At 38.7% G+C, this 21084-nt stretch overlaps 1 protein-coding gene across 1 annotated transcript in view; it reads left to right on the top strand.

Moving 5' to 3' along the window:
* The window catches only part of LOC126249701 (rho GTPase-activating protein 100F), a 405508-nt gene extending 386544 nt beyond the window's left edge, over positions 1-18964 (top strand). Inside the window, exon 17 of the mRNA XM_049951380.1 lies at positions 18323-18964. Within this exon, the coding sequence (XP_049807337.1) occupies positions 18323-18954 (632 nt within the window). The 3' untranslated portion in view covers positions 18955-18964. The remainder of the gene's footprint in view (positions 1-18322) is intronic.
* Positions 18965-21084: the final 2120 nt, after the last annotated feature.

Raw genomic sequence — 21084 nt, 5'->3', positions numbered from 1 at the left:
GAAATGTAGGATGCATTTCACAGTGTCCCAGGTACCACTGCGAAAACTGTGCTCTGGGTGGATAATCAACTGGTTCCAGGTTGTAGACACGCTGTAAGTGAAATGGACGTAACAATTGCTCTCGAAGGACTGTTTTTACATTCATCTGATTTGTCTCCATTTTACGTGCAATTGCACGAGTGCTGATTGAAGGATCCTGCTTCATATGCTGCAAGACAGCTTCCTCAAATTGCAACGTTCTTACCGTGCGATGGCATCCCTGTCCAGGTAATCTGCTAAATGACCTGGTCTCATGCAGACTTTGGTACACAGCAGCAAAGGTCGTATGATGCGGGACACAGCGATTAGGATATTGTTGTTGATAAACCCGCTGTGCAGCTTGTCCGTTGTGGTGCGCACCAAGCATGTCAGTGTACTCACTCCAGGTGTATTGCTCCATTAGTAAACAGAGACAATGCGCTCCTACACTGGTGGACAGCAGTTGCCTACAACTGAAGAGCGTAATACACCCTCTAACAACTGAAGATCGTAATACGGCCTCCACCGGTTTAAATAATCCTCATTGGAAAAGATGACATTAGGGAAAATATTTGTTTTGATGTTCCCTACAACCTCCCAGAGTTTGTCGGTTTAAATACTTTTCACCCTTTATATACTGTGAAGCTACAGTGAAGATCCCTAGCTCTTTAAATAAGTGTCAGCAGGATGATCTTGGATGAGCTCCAGCAATTATTCTGATTACATGCTTTTGTGCAATGAACATTCATTTACTCAATGATGAGTTACCCCAGAATATGATGCCATACGAAAGCAGAGAATGAAAATAGGCATGGTAAGCTAATTTACTGAGATGTATATCACCAAAATTTGCAATGACCCTAATAGCATAAGTAGCTGAACTCAAACGTTTCAGCAGATCCTCAGTGTGTTTTTTCCAGTTCAACCCCTCATCAATGCATAGCCCTAGAAATTTTGAATATTCTACCTTAGCTACTGATTTCTGATCGAAGTCTATGTTTATTAATTGTGTCATTCCATTTACTGTGTGGAACTGTATATACTGTGTTTTGTCAAAGTTTAATGAGAGCCCATTTGCAGAGAACTACTTAATGATTTTCTGAAAAACATCATTTACAATTTCACCAGTTAATTCTTGTCTGTTGGGTGTGATAGCTATACTTGTATCATCGGCAAAAAGTACCAGCTTTGCATCTTCATGAGTATAGAATGGCAAGTCATTAATATATATTAAGAACAGCAGAGGACCCAAGACCGAACCTTGCAGCACCCCATTCTTGGTTGTTCCCCAGTTTGAGAAATCACCAGCTTTTTGCATATTATGTGAACTGCTTATTTCAACTTTCTGCACTCTAGCAATCAGGTATGATTTAAACCATTTGAGCACTGTCCCATTCATACCACAGTACTTGAGCTTATCTAGAAGTATTCCATGATTTACACAGTCAAAAGCCTTTGATAGATCACAAAAAATCCCAACGGGTGACTTCCGGTTACTCAGAGCATTTAATATTTCATTAGTGAAAGTATATATAGCATTTTCTGTTGAAAAACCCTTCTGCAAACCAAACTGACATTTTGTTAAAACTTTATTTTTACAAAGGTGTGAAGCTACTCTACAATACATTACTTTTTCAAGAATTTTGGATAAGGCAGTCAGAAGAGAGATTGGGCAGTAGTTGTTGACATCAGACGTATTCCCTTTTTTATGCAGTGAGACTCTCAGTGTCTCAACTTCTCATGCTGTTTGTTGTACTGCCTTTCAAAAAGTATTTGATTCAGTAACACTTATTATGTAAAGTATGATCAAATGGGTTATCAAACAAAATTTCTGACTGGATTCAGGATTTCATTGCAGAAAGGATGCAGCATGTTATCTTGGATGGAGAGTTATCGACAGATGTAGATAGAACTTCAGGCATACACCATGGAATTGTGCTGGGAACTTTGCTGCTCAGACTGTATGTTAATGGCCTTGCAGAAAATATTAATAGTAAACTCATACTTTTCAGCAGATTCCTCAGTTACCTATAATGAAGAACTACTTGAAGAAAGCTATACAAATATTTGGTCAGATCTTGATAAGATTTCAAAGTGGTGGAAAAATTGGCATTTTCCTTTAAATCTTCAGAAATTTAAGATTGCGTACTTCACAAAATGAAAAAATATAGTATTCTCTGCCTACAGTATCAGTTATTCACAATTGGAGTTAATCAACTCATACAAATACTTGAGCATAACAATTTGTAGGATTGTGAACAGGTAAAGCAAGTGGCAGACTTTGGTTCATAGACTGTATTCTAGGAAAATACAATCAGTCTAAAATGAGGATTGCTTAAAAAATTGTGTAACTCATTCTAGAACATTTCACAAGTGTGTGAGCTACATACCAAATAGGACTAACAGGGAATGTTGAATGTATACAAAGATGAACATCATAAATGGTCCCAGGTTTGTTTGGCTCATGGCAGAACATCATGGAGATGGATGAGGCAACTGAACTGGCAGACTATCCCATAAACCCTACCTACAAAGTTTCAAGTACCTGCTTTAAGTGAGGATACAAATACAGTATAACCCCTTCCTACCAAATCATGAAGACAAGATTAGACTAAGTATAGCAGGTACAGAGATGTTAAGCATTCATTCTTTCCACACACCATATGTGAATGTATCTGGGAAAAAGTCTAGCAGCTGTTACCCTCTGACATGCACTTCACAGTGACTTGCAGACTACAGATGTAGATAGAAAAGCAGAAAATATATTGTGTTCCCACAAATCTTTAGGAATAAGAAACAAGTAAAGCAATTCCCTAGTGATCTGGATAAGACTCCCTTGACCTATGGCTTTCTAAGGTATCAGGTAAAAAGAAAAGATATTTACACTGTAAAGCATGTTAACTGTAATGACATTTAACTGTATGTCAGCAGTGTTGGTAAGGCCAGTGGGTGATATCTGTCAAAGATAAATACAGCCAGTATGCTTTCTACATCTACATACATAATCCATTGCAGAGGGTACCTTGTACCATTCCTAGTCAATCTCTTTCCTGATTCTCCAGTTTCTTTCAGCATATTAGTTGATCAAACAGTCTATCAGTGTACTGTCTGTTCATAGTGTCCAAATTTCTGGCCATTGAGTGCTAGTAACTCTCACAATGGCACCCTGGTAAATAGCCAAACAACGCTGAACTTTACTAGGATGTCTAAATCCTTCAGCCTGAAGTTGTTGAGGAATTTTAGAATATCCACAGAATTGCAGACATGATGTGGACAGTTACCCACATGGACTCCCTAAGGTCCAAATACAGTGGGTGTCATTGTGCATTATCGTCAACAACACCAGGGTTCATAAATACATATTTCCTGGCAAAATACCTGAAAGACATATTCAGCTCTCATGTGGATAAACACCCACATCACATCTACAGTTCTGTAAAACTACCTAGTGACTTATTTGTTTTGAATGATTTATTTATTTGTTAGCACTCATAAATGAATACTTTCATTTATAGCTAATAACTTACTGGACATGTTATCTCAAAACAACTGTGATTAAAAGAGTTCTCACATGAATCACAATTCCATATGTACCATTTTGCTCGCTTCTTCATGGTGTGCCTGCTACCATTACTATCCTGTCCCACACTGGGAAGTTATGGCCCCATTAAAGACTTGCTTTTATCAACTACATTAGTGAGTTTTGTTAACTACATTATATGGCCAAAAGTCTCTTGGCACGCTACTGAACATAGATTGTGACATATCAGTCTATATATGTGAGAATATGTTTTTTAGAGCAATAAAAATGGAGACCCAGACAGATGTATCTGGATCTGGCAGATATTATGTACCTTGAGTATGTTTTAAGATGTTACAATTTGATGGAGTGATGTGATGACCTGATTTGAGTTTGGACTGCTAATTTTGTCAATGTGAAAATGAATGCAGGTATTTTTGAAAATATTTTAGATAATACCATTCTTTCCACACTATGGTAACAACTTGTAGTCAGCTGTCTTCTGTATCTGTGTGATAATGTCCCTGCTCAAAGAACATGGATTGTTGTATCTAACAAACCCAAGTGTGTTTGCTGGATTATCCCACCTACAAAGCCTTCCAATGGGAAGTACCAGTTGTGTTGCAGTTAAATTTGCTTCAAAATTGGCAACCATTACTACTATGCTTCATGAAGAATTGAGACAAATTCCACTTTCTTTGTATCAATGTGAATGAGAAAGTGTTATAACGTCAAGTTGAACACATATATTTCAAAACGACACAATACATGTAAGTCACTGAGCAAGTTGACAAAGCACGACATGTGAACATGGTGACATTCAAATGAGCACTGAGTCCAAGTCTAGTGGCCCCGGGCTGGCTGGCCGCTTAGGTGGCGCAGCTGTTGCATGGCTGTCAGACAGCGCCGCATGTAGAGGACATGCATAATTGCGCAGCGGCACTTTGAATGATTGGCAAGTCACAACACTTTTCCCCCCTTTGAAATTTTTGCACTGGTCTTGATGGAGGTGGCCTGTAGATTGCTAATGTCCATAGGTGTTGTTTGACTGGCTGTAAAGTCTCGAGGAGGAGGCTTCCCGTACGGACGGAAGTGTCCCCGATGATAACGGGTTGAGATGACAGGAGACGTAGGGGTCGAATCTGCCGGGGCCCCGTGCACCAATCTGCTCATTACAGCAAGTCTGGTTGATATAGAAGGAGACATGGGCAATGTGTCAGCCTCCGTAGGAGAAGGAGGTGAGTAGAGTTGCTCCGACAGATGATGGTCATCCGGTTCCTGCATGGGCACGTCTCCTGGTGGCGTCTGTTCTTGTACTGGCACCGAGATGACGGTGAGAGGGCTGCGTTGTGAGCAATGAGAGATGCCAAGATCCCAAGCGTCAGCTAGAGCCGAAGGTGGTGTAGCGGCATTCAGAACAGGCGTTGCCGGCACACGAGGCCGAAGCTGGTCCGAATGACTCACTGCAACACCCATGTCCGTCTGGATTTCATACAGGTGTCAGCCATGGTGTCGTAACATGCGGCCCGGACTCCATTTTGGCTGCCTGCCATTTCCCCATACCCATACAAGGTCGTCGGTGGTGAACCTGCCAAGCGAAGGCACCCGCGGCCATGAGGTGGAAGGCTGCAGAAGATGGAGTAGCGTGCGGGGCTGTCAGCCATGTAAGAGCTCAGCTGGGCTGTGGTTGCCCATGGGTGTGAAACGGTAAGAAGCCAGAAATTGGAGAAGCGCATCATCATCATCAGCAGCAGAAGAAGTCAGGAGTTTCCTCATCTGAGCCTTAAATGTGCGGACCAGTCGTTCAGCCTCACCGTTTGATTGTGGATGGAACAGAGGGGCCGTGACATGCATGATGCCGTGACGAGCAAAAAAATCCACAAATTTGGAAGAGGCAAATTGCGGACCATTATCAGTAACAAGAGTAGAGGGAAGGCCTTCCAAAGAAAAAATGCAGGCGAGAGCATTTGTGGTTGCTGCGGTGGTAGGCGACGTACAACAGACAATGAAAGGAAAGTTAGAGTAGGCGTCAATTATGAGTAGCCAATAAGTACCTAAAAAAGGTCCCGCGATGTCAGCAGGGCGTCTCAGGCGAAGGCCACGGTGACAAAGATGACTTCGGGGCGACGGCCTGTGACGCACAAGGGCCGCAGGCAGCGACCATGTGTGCTATTTCAGAGTCGATGCCAGGCCAGTACACATGACGGCGCGCCAGAGATTTTGTGCGAGAGACACCCCAGTGCCCTTGCTGAAGAAGGCGCAAGACCGAAGCACGCAAAGATGCAGGTACCACAACTCGCGGCGAAGCATTGTCGGTGGAAAGGAGGATAACACCATCCCTAACCATGAGACGGTAGCGCAAAGCGTAGTAGTTCCGCAACGGATCAGGAGTTTTAGTGGACAGACGATCTGGCCAACCCTTCTGAATACAGCGTAAAACCCGGGAGAGGGTAGGGTCAGAACCCGTAGCAGCCGCCAGCCGGTCCCCGGCATGGGGAATCCATCCACAACCTGCTGCTCGGCAACATCCAGGTGGAAACACAAAAGTTCATCCCTATCGAATGCCATATCAGGACCCATGGGAAGGCGAGACAGAGCATCAGCATTCGCATGTTGAGCGGTCAGCCGGAAATGAATCTCATAATTGAAAGGAGACAAGTAGAGAGCCCAACGCTGGAAGTAGTGTGCAGCCTTGTCGGGAAGTGACGTTGATGGATGAAGCAAGGAAACAAGTGGTTTGTAATCCGTAACAAGATGAAATTTGGATCCATAGAGAAAAATGCCAAACTTATGAAGAGCATAAATAATGGCCAAAGCTTCTTTTTCAATTTGAGAATTCTTTTGTTGGGCATCTGTGAGCGTTTTGGAGGCATGAGCAATGGGTTGTTGAGAACCGTCAGAAAAACGGTGCGCAAGGACTGCACCAACCCCGTATTGAGAGGCGTCCGTGGCAAGAACGAGATGTTGGCTAGGTCGATAAGTAGCCAGGCACGGGGCCTGTTTCGGCATTGTCTTCAATTTTTGCAAAGCCGCATCACATGACGCGGACCAGTGAAAAGACACGTTTTTATGCAACAGGCGATGCAACGACTGAGCCACCAAAGCTGCAGATGGTAAAAACCTGTGGTAATATGCTATTTTCCCCAAGAAAGCCTGCAGTTCCTTAACAGATGTAGGGCGAGGAACGGCATTGATCGCAGCGACAGTTTGCTGAAGCGGACGTATACCATCCCAATCTGATTCGCAAGCATTGGTATTGATAGAGGCCGAAAGGCGTGTTAAGGACCAGAAACTGCCGGGAAGCAGCGTCGAGAGGAAGTTGATGAAAAGCTTCTGAAAGATCAATTTTAGAAAAATACTGGCCTCCAGCAAGTTTAGTAAACAATTCTTCAGGTCGGAGCATAGGGTAAGTGTCAATGAGGGATTGAGCATTTACAGTGGCTTTAAAATCACCACAGAATGAATATCACCATTTGGCTTAGCAACGACAACGACAGGAGAGGACCTTTCACTGGAGGTGAGAGGAAGCGAGACCCCTGAAGTAGTGAGACAATCCAGCTCCTGTTTTACCCGATCACGAAGGGCCACAGGACTGGGCTGAGCCCGAAAAATCTTAGGCCGAGCAGTGGGTATTAAGCGTGATATGAGCTTCAAAGTCATTTGCACGGCCTAACCCAGGAGAAAAAATGGACGAAAATGTCGTCGACAAGGAATCTAATTGAGCATAAGGAATAGCATCAGAGATGATTTTGACAGAGTCATCTATGGAGAACCCAAAAATGTGAAAGGCATCGAAACAAAAAAGATTCTCTGCATTACTCTGGTCGACCACAAATATGGGAACAGTGTGAACGACGGATTTGTAAGATACCTCAGCATTAAATTGTCCCAAGAGAGAAATCTTCTGTGTATTGTACGTCCGTAGTTGCCGAGTGACAGGTGATAGGAGTGGAGAACCCAACTGATGATACATCTGAGAATTAATGATAGTGGCAGCAGAACCAGTATCCACCTGCATGTGAACATCCCTACCAAGGATTTGGACAGTGAGGAATAACTTCCCTGAAAGGGAAGAAGTGCAATTGACAGACAACACAGAAGCAGAATCAGTGTCATGTTCATGAACATCATGGATGCGATCGGATTTGCAAACAGAAGACACATGACCCTTCTTTTTGCAACTGACACACACGGCCCAATGTTGGGGACAATCCTCCCGTGAATGTTTTGTAAAACACTGCGGACATAAAGGAAGTTGCCAGGGGTTTTGCTGCAGTTTCTTAGATAGTTGTTTACGGCTAGGCCGAGGCTACGCGTGGGAGCGTACTGGTCGGTGGGGACACGCCGCATGCATTCATCAACAGCGCACAGAGGTTGTATTTCCCCGACGTCACCCCACGCCTCTATTTGTGCCACAGCGGCACGAGAAATTTCAAAAGACTGCGCAATGGAGAGGACTTCATCTAGAGTCGGATTTGCCAACTGTAGGGCACATTGCCTAACTTCTTTGTCGGGTTCCGAGTAGATAATAGCATTCCGTACCATGGAAGCGGCATAGGATTCTTTGTGAACGTCAGTAACAAATTGACACTTTCAACTGAGGCCATGAAGTTCAGCAGCCCAAGCGTGATAGGATTGATGCGGTTGTTTTTGACAACGATAAAAGGCAACACGAGAGGCTATCACATGTGTTTGCTTTTGGAAATAGACTGGCAGAAGTGAGCACATTTCAGCAAAGGACAAAGACGCAGGATCTTTCAAAGGGGCCAATTGTGACAACAACCGATACATTTGAGGTGAAATCCATGAAAGGAACACAGACTTACATGTTTGTTCATCCGTGACATGAAATGCCAAGAAGTACTGTCGAAGACGTTTTTCGTAATCAGACCAATCTTCCGCCGTCTCGTTGTAAGGAGGAAAAGGAGGTATAGACAACAACGAGAAATGGCCCGCATTTGATGCCGCGATGAAATTGCGAATCGCCGATGTTAGAAGTGTTTGCTGTTCAATGAGACATTGCAATAGTTGCTCTACGGTAGCCATCGAAACCAGCGGGTCAACGATGAAAAGCAAAAATCCACTACCTCGTCGCCAATTGTTATAACTTCAAGTTGAACACATATATTTCAAAATGACACAATACCTGTAAGTCACTGAGAAAGTTGACAAAGCACAACATGTGAACATGGTGACATTCAAATGAGCACTGAGTCCAAGTCTAGTGGCCGCTGGCTGGCTGGCCACTTAGGTGGCGCAGCTGCTGCATGGCTGTCAGACAGTGCCGCATGTAGAGGACGCGCATAATTGCGCGGCGGCACATTGAATGATTGGCGAGTCACAAGAGAAAGCTCTCCTGAAGATTAAACACAGTAATTATGGTAAGAGAACACAGTTAGCTGGCATATTTTGGATTGATAGTATAGGGCATCTAGAGACTTCAAGTGGTGTACCATACTTTCATTATGTTGGGTGTGTGTATATTTTTAGTTTTCAAAATGTTCTTGATATTGTTCATACCTTGTGAAGTCCACTGTTGTAATGAAAAAATGTCAATTTCTTACATTACTTTTTAATATTTTTTTGTTCCCTACATTTTTTAATACAATGCCTATCACATCAAAAACACATGTCAATGGAAGTTTACAAACAAACCAGCAAATTCTAGGAAATGTGAGTGACATGTAACTGAATGACTGCTAAGGGCACACAAGGAGTTCATAAATGCAATATTAAATAACTTTTTTCCAAGAATTATCAGAGAAATTTTCTACCTTGTGATATTAGTATGAATTGTCTAACATGATGTCACAGTTGCTGAAAAATTTGAAATTACAACACAGAATTCCAGAACAACAAAAATATATGTGCAGCACTTTCTTTGACATCATTTATGTCAGAAAATCAGTTTTCTTTGGAAGATTTTTTCTTCAATTTGAAAAGGAAAATATTCCACTGAATAATGTTCAAAATATGGAAGGCTGACACATGAATAGGAAACCTAGCCCCCTTGTTGTTACTCACCAAGAACAATAAAACAGCTGTACTACATTCAGGCCATTGGCCATTGTCTTTTTCAAAACAAATCTTTATTTCTCCCCACTTTTCATGGCTTCTGCCACAATTATATCATGAGAAACTGTGTCAATAACTTATTGGCTGCCAATGAAGAGTGTTGAATACTGTCAGGAATTAAAACACATAACTAATGTTCTGCTTACAGATTTCTTCAGTGTTCTAAAATCAACATCATGCTACTCTTGCCAAGGCAAATGCAACAACAACTACTTCAAAGAAAGACAAAATTACACAGTAGCACAGATGTCACGTATATAATAAAATATTAAATTGTAATTTATACAATTTTCAACACACTCCAGCAATGTTCATATTTTATTACTGATCAGAGATTTAACAAAAGTCATTCCAATCAAAGTTTATTCTTGATAATATCTTCACTGGCAAATCCTCAGTAAAAATGTCTGTTGCCTGATCTTGTGCTCAAACATATTTTATAGTGATCTTTTTCTCAATGACTAACTGTTGTGCATAGTGGTAAAGTGTTTCAGTATGTTTAGAACATTCTAGTCAATTTTTCACCTGCATGATCAGTGCCACTACAAGCTTCTGTAGGAGAAATCTTCTTTTTTCTAAACTGAACAGATAGTGAAGAATTTGTTAAACCAATGTAAGGTGAACTTCAGCAGGTGAATCTCATGCTCTAGAAGCAGCATATGTTATATCTAGTCATGTTCCCAGTGTTAAATATGCGAGACCATTAATAATCTCTTGGTTAGTGCCAGTATCAGCATTTGGCAGTGAATCATCATGTATTCATTCAGGTTCAAACAGTTAAGATAATGGAATTGTACCAGTCATACCATATCTTACCAACACACTTTTTGCATATGCAGTTTGATTAATCTTCACACAATTTTCAAATCTTTGGATTTGAAGGCAAAGATAACAATTCACTTTACTGTCCACAATATCAAACTTTTCTTGTAATTATTTTGTGCAACTATGAACCATTCCATCATGAATCCATCATCCACATGAAATAAAAGGATTAAATTTTCATTAAAATACATACATGGATTGGCTCTGCTGTGCCATAAATTTGATTTCTTAAGGCAGTACCAACATTTTTCTGCTTCCTTCAATCCATATAAGCTTCGAAGCAATCTGCACACATGAACTGTACCATCATCATACTGTAACCCTCATTACCTAATTATAGGAATAAATTTTTCACAAAAATCGACTCTTGGCCTGGAACTAAAACCTTTTGCTACTAATCATGCATTGTACCAGACAATATCATTGTTATTATTTTACTTTGTTACAAACACCCATTGATTACTAAGAGTTCTCCTTCTGGCTGATAAATCAACTAGTTTCTAGGTAGTAAACTTTTGATGTGAGTGCACTTCTTAATCCATTGCAGCTTACCAATTTTCTGCATCTGAAGACATCACTGCTTCATTAAAGTCTTTCAGAATATCCCTCAGGATCATCATCTTCATTTGCTCAAGTTCATCTTGGTTATGTATTGGCCTTCTAATCATTTCTGTATTTTTCAAAACTCATTGTCCATCTATATTTTCAACTCCATTTAAGGAAAGGTCTTTTGCACCTTCAGTCACTCCATCATGAGCATGATAATCCAGTCCCTTAGTATTTTCTTCTAAGGTATCCTCATCACTCAGATTACATGATGTGGCTCGTGTAAAGCCATTCATAGTTTAGATGTCATCTAATTTGGGAACATCACTCTTCAAAGGTTGTTGTAATATTTCATTCCTGAATCTCACATCTCAGCTGACAATAAGTGAATGCATGTCTGGAAGGTTTATACAGTCATCATAGCCAGCTATATAGCCTTTCAAAGATTTGGCATCAAACTTCTTCCATTTCTGTTCTGCAGTCTGGACAAAGCATTCTGTCCCAGATACTTTCAGACGACAAAATTGATACCTCTTTCTAAAAAAAAATTCAATAGGTGTTTTCCCTTTCATCTTTTTTGAACCAGTTTGGTTAAGAGTATGAACTGCAGCAAGTACAGCTTCATCCCACAATGCTTTTTGGAATATGCCTTGCTGACTGAAGGCATGAATGAACCATCACGCAGATAATCTGTTCTTATGTTCAGCAACTCTATTTGGCTGTCTTTTATATGATATAATCAAAGAATGTTTCAACCCAACTGACCCACCACACTTTTTTACATCACAGTTATCAAACTCTTCGCCACTATGTGTTCATAATTCTTTAATATTCAGTTGAGCTTGTGTTTTCACTATCTCAATAAATGTTGGTAACTTCTGTCTAACATCATCTTTTTGCCTTGAAAGATATGTCACACTAAAACCAGAAATATCCTTAAAAACAAAAAAATATTGATAGTCAGTTAAACCCTTTTGTTCTACTGGTCCACAGAAATTGTCTGAGGCTAATTCTTCTGGGCTAGTTGATTTATAGACTCAGTTACCAAAAACTAGCTGATGTTTACCTAGCATACAACATCCATAAAATTCACCATCGACTTTTACAGCAACACCATTCACTGTCAACACTGATTGTACATGGCATTTACTCTGGTATCCAAATTTTTCATGCCACATTTGAAGAGTATCAGGAGCTCCTTTTACAACAAAAGATTTTTCTTGCTGGATTACTTTCGCTGCCAAATAATAAAGTTCATTCTTGCTTTCAGTGTTGTAGGAAAGTTCTTGTAGAATGTAAATACTTTTGGGTCAAAGGAGACTACTTACCAAAAAGCAGAAGTATTGAGTTATTAATAGGCTCATACAAAGGAAAGAAAATTGCTAGCTTTTGCAGTTATTCTTTGGCAAGCTATAGTAAAATACCAACACACACACGCACGCACGCACGCACGCGCACACACACACACACACACACACACACACACACACACACACACACACACGCAAGCATGCACGCCTACACCCCCTACATGATACCAACTCAACTAACAGGGTGAATACTGTTTCTTGTCAGGCAGACTAGTTGTGGTGTGGGTTGTATTTGGTGTGGTAGATAGAGGGTGAGGTAGATGGGAGACAGGGAGAGGCACTGGGGTTGGCTGGGCAGGGGTGAAAGGCCAGAGGTAGGGGAAACTGTTGGGTGGAGGGTGTAAGGACAGTGGGTTACCTCAGATTGAGACCAGGACTATCACGGGAGTGGACGATGTGTTGTAAGGATAACTCTGATCTGCTTAGTTCAGAAAAACTGGTGGTGGATGGAAGGATCCAGATGGCTCAGGTTGTAAAGCAGCTACTGATGCTTTCAGTTAAGGCAACAGCAATTGATATGTTGTCACTGTAAAATACCAATATTTTACCAGCATTTTTGATAGTTTGATCAATATCTTTTTCTCCATCCTTTCTGATAGACAATAATTACAAGTACCATCTGGATAGTACCACACATCTTCAAAATATCATCTAGTCTCCCTTTTTCCATCAAAAGTTTTGACATCTATATGGCCACTTCCAAATGATTTGATGTGCAGGTTATTTGGTTTATCAAAAGGACTGTATGAAACAGACCATCTCAGTGGTTTTTTTTTTTTTTTGTGTGATGTGTTGCACCACTATCAGTGTACCATTTATCACACACTGGTATACCTAAATTTTGAATCAGATATCTCAGGCAACACCTTTCTTAGAATTACTTCTGATGGTATTTTCACAACTGATAACATTCAATAACCACCACAACTAAGACAGTTCCTGGGTAGATTACCTATACCTCTGCATTTAAAACACACTAAACCTCTGTTGCAGTCTTTCAAAATGTGCCCATTTTTACCATAGGAAAAACACTTGCTCACATCTTGTTTGCTTCAGTTTTGCCCTATTTCCACACTAACAATTTTATTTCTGCCCTGTTGCTGTGCTGATATACATTCCTTGGATTTTGCAAAAAATTCAGTTGCTAAACTTGCTTAATTTCTTCCTTGTGTTTGCAACTCATAATTCAGACATATTTTCTGCAGTTTATGCTACATTTTGTATACTAGTGGAATATCATACCAAGTCACATAAATGTGATTGAATTCTTTTGGCACTGCCTGAAGAAAATATGCATACAAACCAGCTGCACATAATGGTTTATTTAGCAAAGATATCTTTGCCAGAAAGTCATAAAATTTTGCTAAATGACCTTGCATACCACCTGACCATTCCCATTCAGTATTATGAAACTTATATCATGACACATTGATATTTCCTTCAGATTAACTATCATAGATCTAGTGCAAGTTTTCCCATACATCTTTTGCAGGTTCACATATGGTAACACAGAGTAATGGTTTTGTATCTAGTGACAAAATGAGACATTTTTTCCATTTTGGAATTTGCTTCCATTCAAATAGCTAATTTTGCAACATAACCTTCAATTTTTGATTCTGGTTTGATTAGAATACCACTTATCACATCATAAACAGTGTCACATCTCAAAATAACCTTCATGTTTCCCACCAATTAATTTTTCAGCTTTTTGTTTTTTATTCAGTCATGATTTTTGTCTTGTCCACTCCACCAACTGGAGTGTTTTTCTAATTCTGTGTCCTCTTTCAAATATGCAAAGATATGTATGACTTCGTAAGTTGCCCACAATAATGTGGTATAAAATCACAGGTTGTTTACTTGAATTCCCCTTCTCTTATGACACTTTATTGAACTATATCTCTCAATTATTCATCAAATCAATGTTTAGCAGAACATCGCACATCTGTTACCATGTCAGGAATTAAAATACCTAGCAAATATGCTGCTTAAACAAAGATTTTTCCAGTGTTGTTAAATCAACATCAAGTTACTCTTTGCAACACAAACACAATAACAACAACAACTAGGAACTTCAAAGAAAGACAGATTACACAGTAACACAGATATCATTTCATAGATAATAAAATATGAAATTATAATTTATACAGTCTTCAACAAATAAAACTTTTTAATTTAATTTGATTGTAATGAAGGACCAGAATTCAGTAGTCAGAAAAGGATAAGAAGGACAACATGGACTGCGGGAGAGGAATGACAGGGGATGGTGGTTCATAGAATCATGCACTGAGCACAATTTAATCACTGCTAATACTTGGTTTGAAAATCATGAAAGGAGGTTTATTCATGGAAGAGACCTGGAGACACCAGAATGTTTCCAATAGATTACATCTTGTTAAGACACAGATTTTAAACCCAGATTTTAAACTGCACAACATTTTCATGCACTGATGTGGGCTCTAACCACAATTTATTACTTATGAACTGCAGATTACAACTGAATAAATTTCAGAAAAGTAGGAAATTGAGGAATTGGTACCTGGATAACTTGAAAGTACCTAATATTGCAGAGTTTCAAAGAGAGTATTACGGTATGTCCGATTGAAACAACAGTAAGGGATACAATAGATGATGAATGAGTAGTATTAAGAGATGAAATAGTGAAGGCAGCAGATCCTTGGATAATGCACAAGATATTGAATCTAACTGGCAAAAGGCAAAGATATAAAAATGCAGAAAATGAAGCACGTAACAGGCAATACAAATGTGTCAAAAATTATACTGGCACAAAGTTCAAATTTGCTAAAGCAGGAATGGCTCACATACAAATGCAAGGATTTAGAAACAGGTGTAATGAGAGGAAAGATAGAATCTCCCTATAGGAAAATTAAAGAGACTATTGGAGAAAGATGAAGTGCATGTGTGAGTCCTAAGAGTTCAGAAGGCAATCTTGTATTAAGCAAAGAAGGGAATGCTGGGAGGAAGTCATAGAGGGCTTATATAAGAGAAGCAGACTTGACGATGATGTTACAGAAACAGAAAAATATGTAAATGAAAATGAGGTGGAAGATATGGTACTGTGAGAAGAATTTGAGAGAACTATGAAAAATGTAAGTCAAAATGAGTCCGCTGGAGTAGGTGACATTGCCTTAACTATTAAGATCACTGGGAGACCCAGCCATGACAAAATTATTCTACCATGCATGCAAATATACCAAAAGAGTGAAATACGCTCATACTTTGAGAAGAATGTCGTAATTTCTATTCCTCAGAAGACAGGCACTTACAGGTGTGAATATCACAAAACTTAAGTTTAATAAGTTATGGTTACACAATATTGACATGATTTGTTTACAGCAGAGTGGAAAAACTGGTAATAACCAATTTGGGGAAGGTCATTTTGGCTTCTGGGCAAATGTAGGAAAGCATGAGGCCACTGACCCTACAGTGTATTTTGGAAGACAGACTGAAAAAAAGCAAATCTATATTTATAGCATTTGTAGATTTACCAAAAGATTTTTATGGGTAAAATAGAGGGAGCCAAAGGTTATCTACAATTTATATGGAAACTTGCAGTTATAATAGGAGTAGGACACAAAGGGAAGCAGTGATTGAAAAAGGAGTGAGACAGGTTTGTAGCCTATATCCAGTGTAACTCAGTTTGTACACTGAACAAGAAGTAAAAGATGCCAAGGAGAAATTTGGAGAGGCAATTATAGTTCAGGGAGAAGAAATAAAAATTGAAGTTTCCAATAACACTGTAATTCTATCAGAGATGGCAAAGGACTTGCAAGAGATATAAAATGTGCCTGGCAACAGAAAAAAATTGTTTCTGAAAAGACAAATTTGCTAACACTGAATATAAATTTAAGTCTTAGTAAGTCTTTTTTGAAGATATTTGTACTCAATGCAGCCATGTATGGAAGTGCATTGTAAGCAATAAGCAGTTTAGACAAGAGTAGAATGGAAGCTTTTGAAGTGTGATGCTACAGAAGAATTCTGAAGATTATGTGACTAGATCAAATAACTGATGAGGAGGTACTGAATCAAATGGGAGAAAGAAGAAATCTGTGGTGCAATCTGACTAAAAAGATGGGATTTGTTGATAGAACATATTCTGAGGCATCAAGGAAATGTCAGTTTGCTAACAGAAGGAAGTGTGGGTGGTAAAAATTGCAAAGAGAGACGAAGCAGATTCAAATGGATGTAGGTTTCAGTAGTTATGCAGAGATTAGGACGCTGTCACAGAACAGACTAGTGTGAAGAGCTGCATCAAACTAGTCTTGGGGGTGAAGACCACAAAAACAGGAAAACTGCTCACCAAAGCACTGCATGGTCATGTCTTTATAGACATGTGACACTTTTAATCATGAATTTGACAAACTGAAAATTGACTATAAAAATTATAAATATACGTTACCACAAGGAGAAACATTACTTTTTTTTCATGCTATCTTAAACATCACAAAAATTGACTTGTAAATAATAGATTTTAGCTATCAGTCATCCTTTTTGAATGTTATTGGCAGATCTAGATTTCAGCTAGAAACTAGCCATTCTCAATGCACTTTCATTTTTGTATTCAATGAACTGTGGATGAAGCCCGAGCAACAGGCGTTACATGCTTTGATCCAAAATGATAGTGCATTGAGAATGTCTAGTTTCTAGCTGAAATCTAGATCTGCCAATAGCATTTAAAAATGACAACTGATAGCTGAAATCTATTATTTACAAGTCAATATAACAGTCACTGCGTGCAACAGCCTTCTGAATGGAAGGTAACCTGATCACAAAAATTTCTGGATGCTGCAAATTTCAATACGTGCAAAGCAGTGCCAACAACAGATCTCTTCATCTGGACTATCAGTATTTGACACATGACAATCATAATCCCTAAGCCAGTGTATTTTAGCAACACACCTCATAATTTTAAAAAAGTAGGTGACTGAATTTCATTTCTAATTATTTTTCATGTTTGGGTAGACGTTATGAAAGCTTGATTAAAAAGGACTTTACCTGCAGATTGAATGTTTATGTGAAATTCCTAAATGGGAAAATTCATAAAATAAGGGAAACACAATAATTTACCAAAAGAGGATTGGTGTGTGTCACACAGAAACACCAAACAGAAAACAGTTAACACTAGCTTTCAACCTTTTGCTCTTCTTCTAGTAGGAACACACACACACACACACACACACACACACACACACACACACACACACACACACACACACACATGTCAACTGAACCCTACATACAGTTCAGTGAACCTTTATGTCAGTAGAGAAACTACTGTATTTGAAGTATGAGCCACAAGCAACTACATTTGATGAACTGATTACATAAAAATATTTGCAGTCATTATGGCTCTCGAACAATAGATGCACTACATTTTGTGTTTCATAATGTGAGAAAATACTGCTTATTGTCAGTTATCTTTCACTAGACTGATATAACATATATTTCAGTTGTTTCCTTCTGTTCAAAATTCTTTATTTTACACATGGCTGCAACCTCATTACTGATCCAAAAACATTTATTCAGACTATGTTTTATTTTACCAGACAGTTGAAAAAATATTATTTTCACATGTATGTCAGCAACATTTCACTACAAGACTATGTAAGGAATCAGTACTCTCAAAACTGTAACTAATATTTTCCCCATGCTCTGAGCAATTTAAAACACTTATATACTGACAAGCAGGAAGTAAGATTACAAAATGAAATGATAAGGGAGGAAAGATCACACTTATTTCAATAGTAACTTTAAGAGAAAAGTAAGGATTTATTCAAGAAAAGATCAATATTCAGACAGTTGACTGGAAACAGCATTAACATACATTACGGCTTAAAATCTGCCATCATTCACATTGCATTGCATGTACCACACTGGTTCTTAAATAAATACATTTTTGTAGAGTTGTTATTGTTGGTACAAGATCATCAGTAATTATTTCCACAGACAGTTCGGGAGGTCTTTGCGCCTTCACCTCATCTGCTGGCATCCTCCCAAGCATCATCTCTGCCTCCATCACGTCTCCAGCCAGTGATAAAAGCAGCCCCAGCAGTCACTTCTTCAGCAGGAGGGGGCCTGTGGTCCCTCGGTCGTGGAGTGCGAGCTACGACAGTCTCAAGAGGAAGGAAACCTCCAGAGACATCTCATCCACAACAGCAAGTAGTAATCGTCTCATCACCAGACTCTCCGACAAGTGAGGAATCGTCACCTTCACCATCACCTGAATCAGAGGTGAAGAAGGCGGTGCCACCATTAACACTTCAGCAACGCACGAGCACGTTGCGGAAAAGCTCCTCTGTGAAGAAGTCTGGAGAATTCCCAGGAAGTCTGGTAGGTGCTGACAGCTTGCTCACTCCTGCAGGCAGGAGTGTGGAGGGAGAAGCTCTTGGAAATTTAACAGAAGACCAACAGCAACATCAAATTCAGACACCTACATCTTCCACAACAACAGAAGATTCCAGAAAAGAAGGAGGACGAGAGGCGGATGAAGAAGGGAGTGATGAAGTTAAAGAAGAAGATGGCGATGATGAAGATGGCACGTGTATCGAAGATATTCGTGCCACACGAATGGAAGAAGAATAGCAGAGCAAGAAATGAGAGAAATTGAGTATGTCTGAAAGATAAAACTGTTCTTATGTACACATTTATTCTAATACACAATGTACATGTAAAGAGGACAGGGTGTACAATTGATTCACAATGCTCATTTAGTAATTAAAGCTGTTTTCTATGTAATGTTTTTATTTGTATTAAATCAATTCATTTGTACATATTTGCATACTAGTGTAATTCATGTGAAACATGGTTCATTGCATTACAGACAATGCCATATTTTACTAAAATGCATCAAAATGACTGACAATGCCATTTACAGCTATCTGCAGAACAAACACTATTTTTGTGTTACTAACTCAAAATATTTATTTCATAAATGACATTTTATGTATAAAATTATTGAGTTACTGGAACATTTGTTAAACATGTTAGTTCAACTGGTTCCATATAGCAGATTTAATGGTTCATATGTTGTACAGTCTGCAGTGAAGGGGCAATTACTGTTTACTGTTCAGCTCATTATCAATCCTATAATCAACTTAGTTGGAATATACTTTTGTACATAACTAATTTAATGAAGCTGACAGGCATGTGTTATCACAAAATAAATAATGCCTGTCAGTTTTAAGTGTTTAAAAGACCAAATGAAAACTGCCATAATGTATTATTAAGTAAGGAAATATAAATACTGAGGAGATGGACAATTTTATTCGTATATAATTGAATGTTTAATGTGTGTATGTGTTATGTAGGACTGTGGTACGATTAAAAGCAATTCTAGTTCAAAAACAAGTATTTATCACACCATAAATTATAATATATGAATATCTGCTTGCCAGCTAGAATGTGGCTTGAATGCAACACACTGACATTTATTAGCTGTACAAAATTTGAATGTTGTATAATTAATTGAAAATTTGTGGCATTAAATGGTTTCAGTGTTGTATTGCAGCCAATCAATTACTACTATTTTCAATGAGTTGAATTATGTAAATAATATTATGTGTATGTATAATTTACATTCTGCAGTAGAATGAGAAAACATCTTACAAATTTATTTCCATTCACATTTATGTACATCGAATTAAATGCACATGGAAGTAAATTTTTGGATAACTCCTTTATGTACCACGTTAAACTTCTGGAAAAATTTATGTTATCTGGAAAAGTTTAATTTAATAATTTGTTTAAGTAAATATTTTCATAAAAAATATTGTTTAAACTGGATAATTATGTTATGAGTGCTCTCTGTCTTGTTCTGATTGAAAATTATTTCAGTTACTTGTCTACTTGCATGAGCACCAACTTCTTGACATTATTGGGTGGTGTATAATGCAGTTAAACTGCTGGACTTATTATTATGCACATATTTGTTACTTGACACTCATTGGTAAGAGTGATTTATTTTGTAACCAGTCACTTACTTTGCATAATACTTTGAGAATGGAAAAAATGAGTAAGTCACACACAAAGTTACATTTCACTCAATTTCAGATTTCACATGTGATATATAATTTGTTTATAATCCCATTCACCATTCACAATGATTGTTGCCTGTGAAATTATTGGTAGCTGCTTGTCAGCTTTTTCCGACTTTTATGTAATTCCAGAGACTAAAAAGCCTAGCACCTCTCTATATTTTCAGTTTTCTCACCTTTTCTATTTGGCTTACATTCCACATATTTTAAATTAAAGAATTTGGCCTTGGCTGTTATTACTGACTACAGAGTATTGCTGAAAGGATTATAGACATTGCCCAGTAGATATTCTCCTACTCATAAATTATGATGTCCAAAATGTGCAATCTTTTACTCCTAAAAGTCATATTTTTATTAATCAATGGTACAATACAGGCATATGTGTGAGCTAATCATCTTACATATTTAGCAACATACTCTCCCCACAACCTCACCAAGTGTTGATAGTATTCCTAATTTAGTCTATTAAAATCAGAGGTGGCTCTTGGTATCTATATTAACAAAGGCTGCGAATCTGCTAATAATGTACTCAGCTTCATTGTATCAGACAGTCCCATATGTATATATATCCTGCAATTATGTCTCAAAATGAAAATTGTCAAAATGTACCCTAAGAAACAGAAAGAAACATGCAGGTAAAGCACACTTTATCAAACAAATGCTGTTAGCAAGCAAGGAC

This window comes from Schistocerca nitens, chromosome 3 (assembly GCF_023898315.1).
Source record: "Schistocerca nitens isolate TAMUIC-IGC-003100 chromosome 3, iqSchNite1.1, whole genome shotgun sequence".
Lineage (NCBI taxonomy): Eukaryota > Metazoa > Arthropoda > Insecta > Orthoptera > Acrididae > Schistocerca > Schistocerca nitens.
The sequence above is the reverse complement of the archived record's forward strand: the minus strand, read 5'-3'. Positions and strand labels throughout refer to the sequence as shown.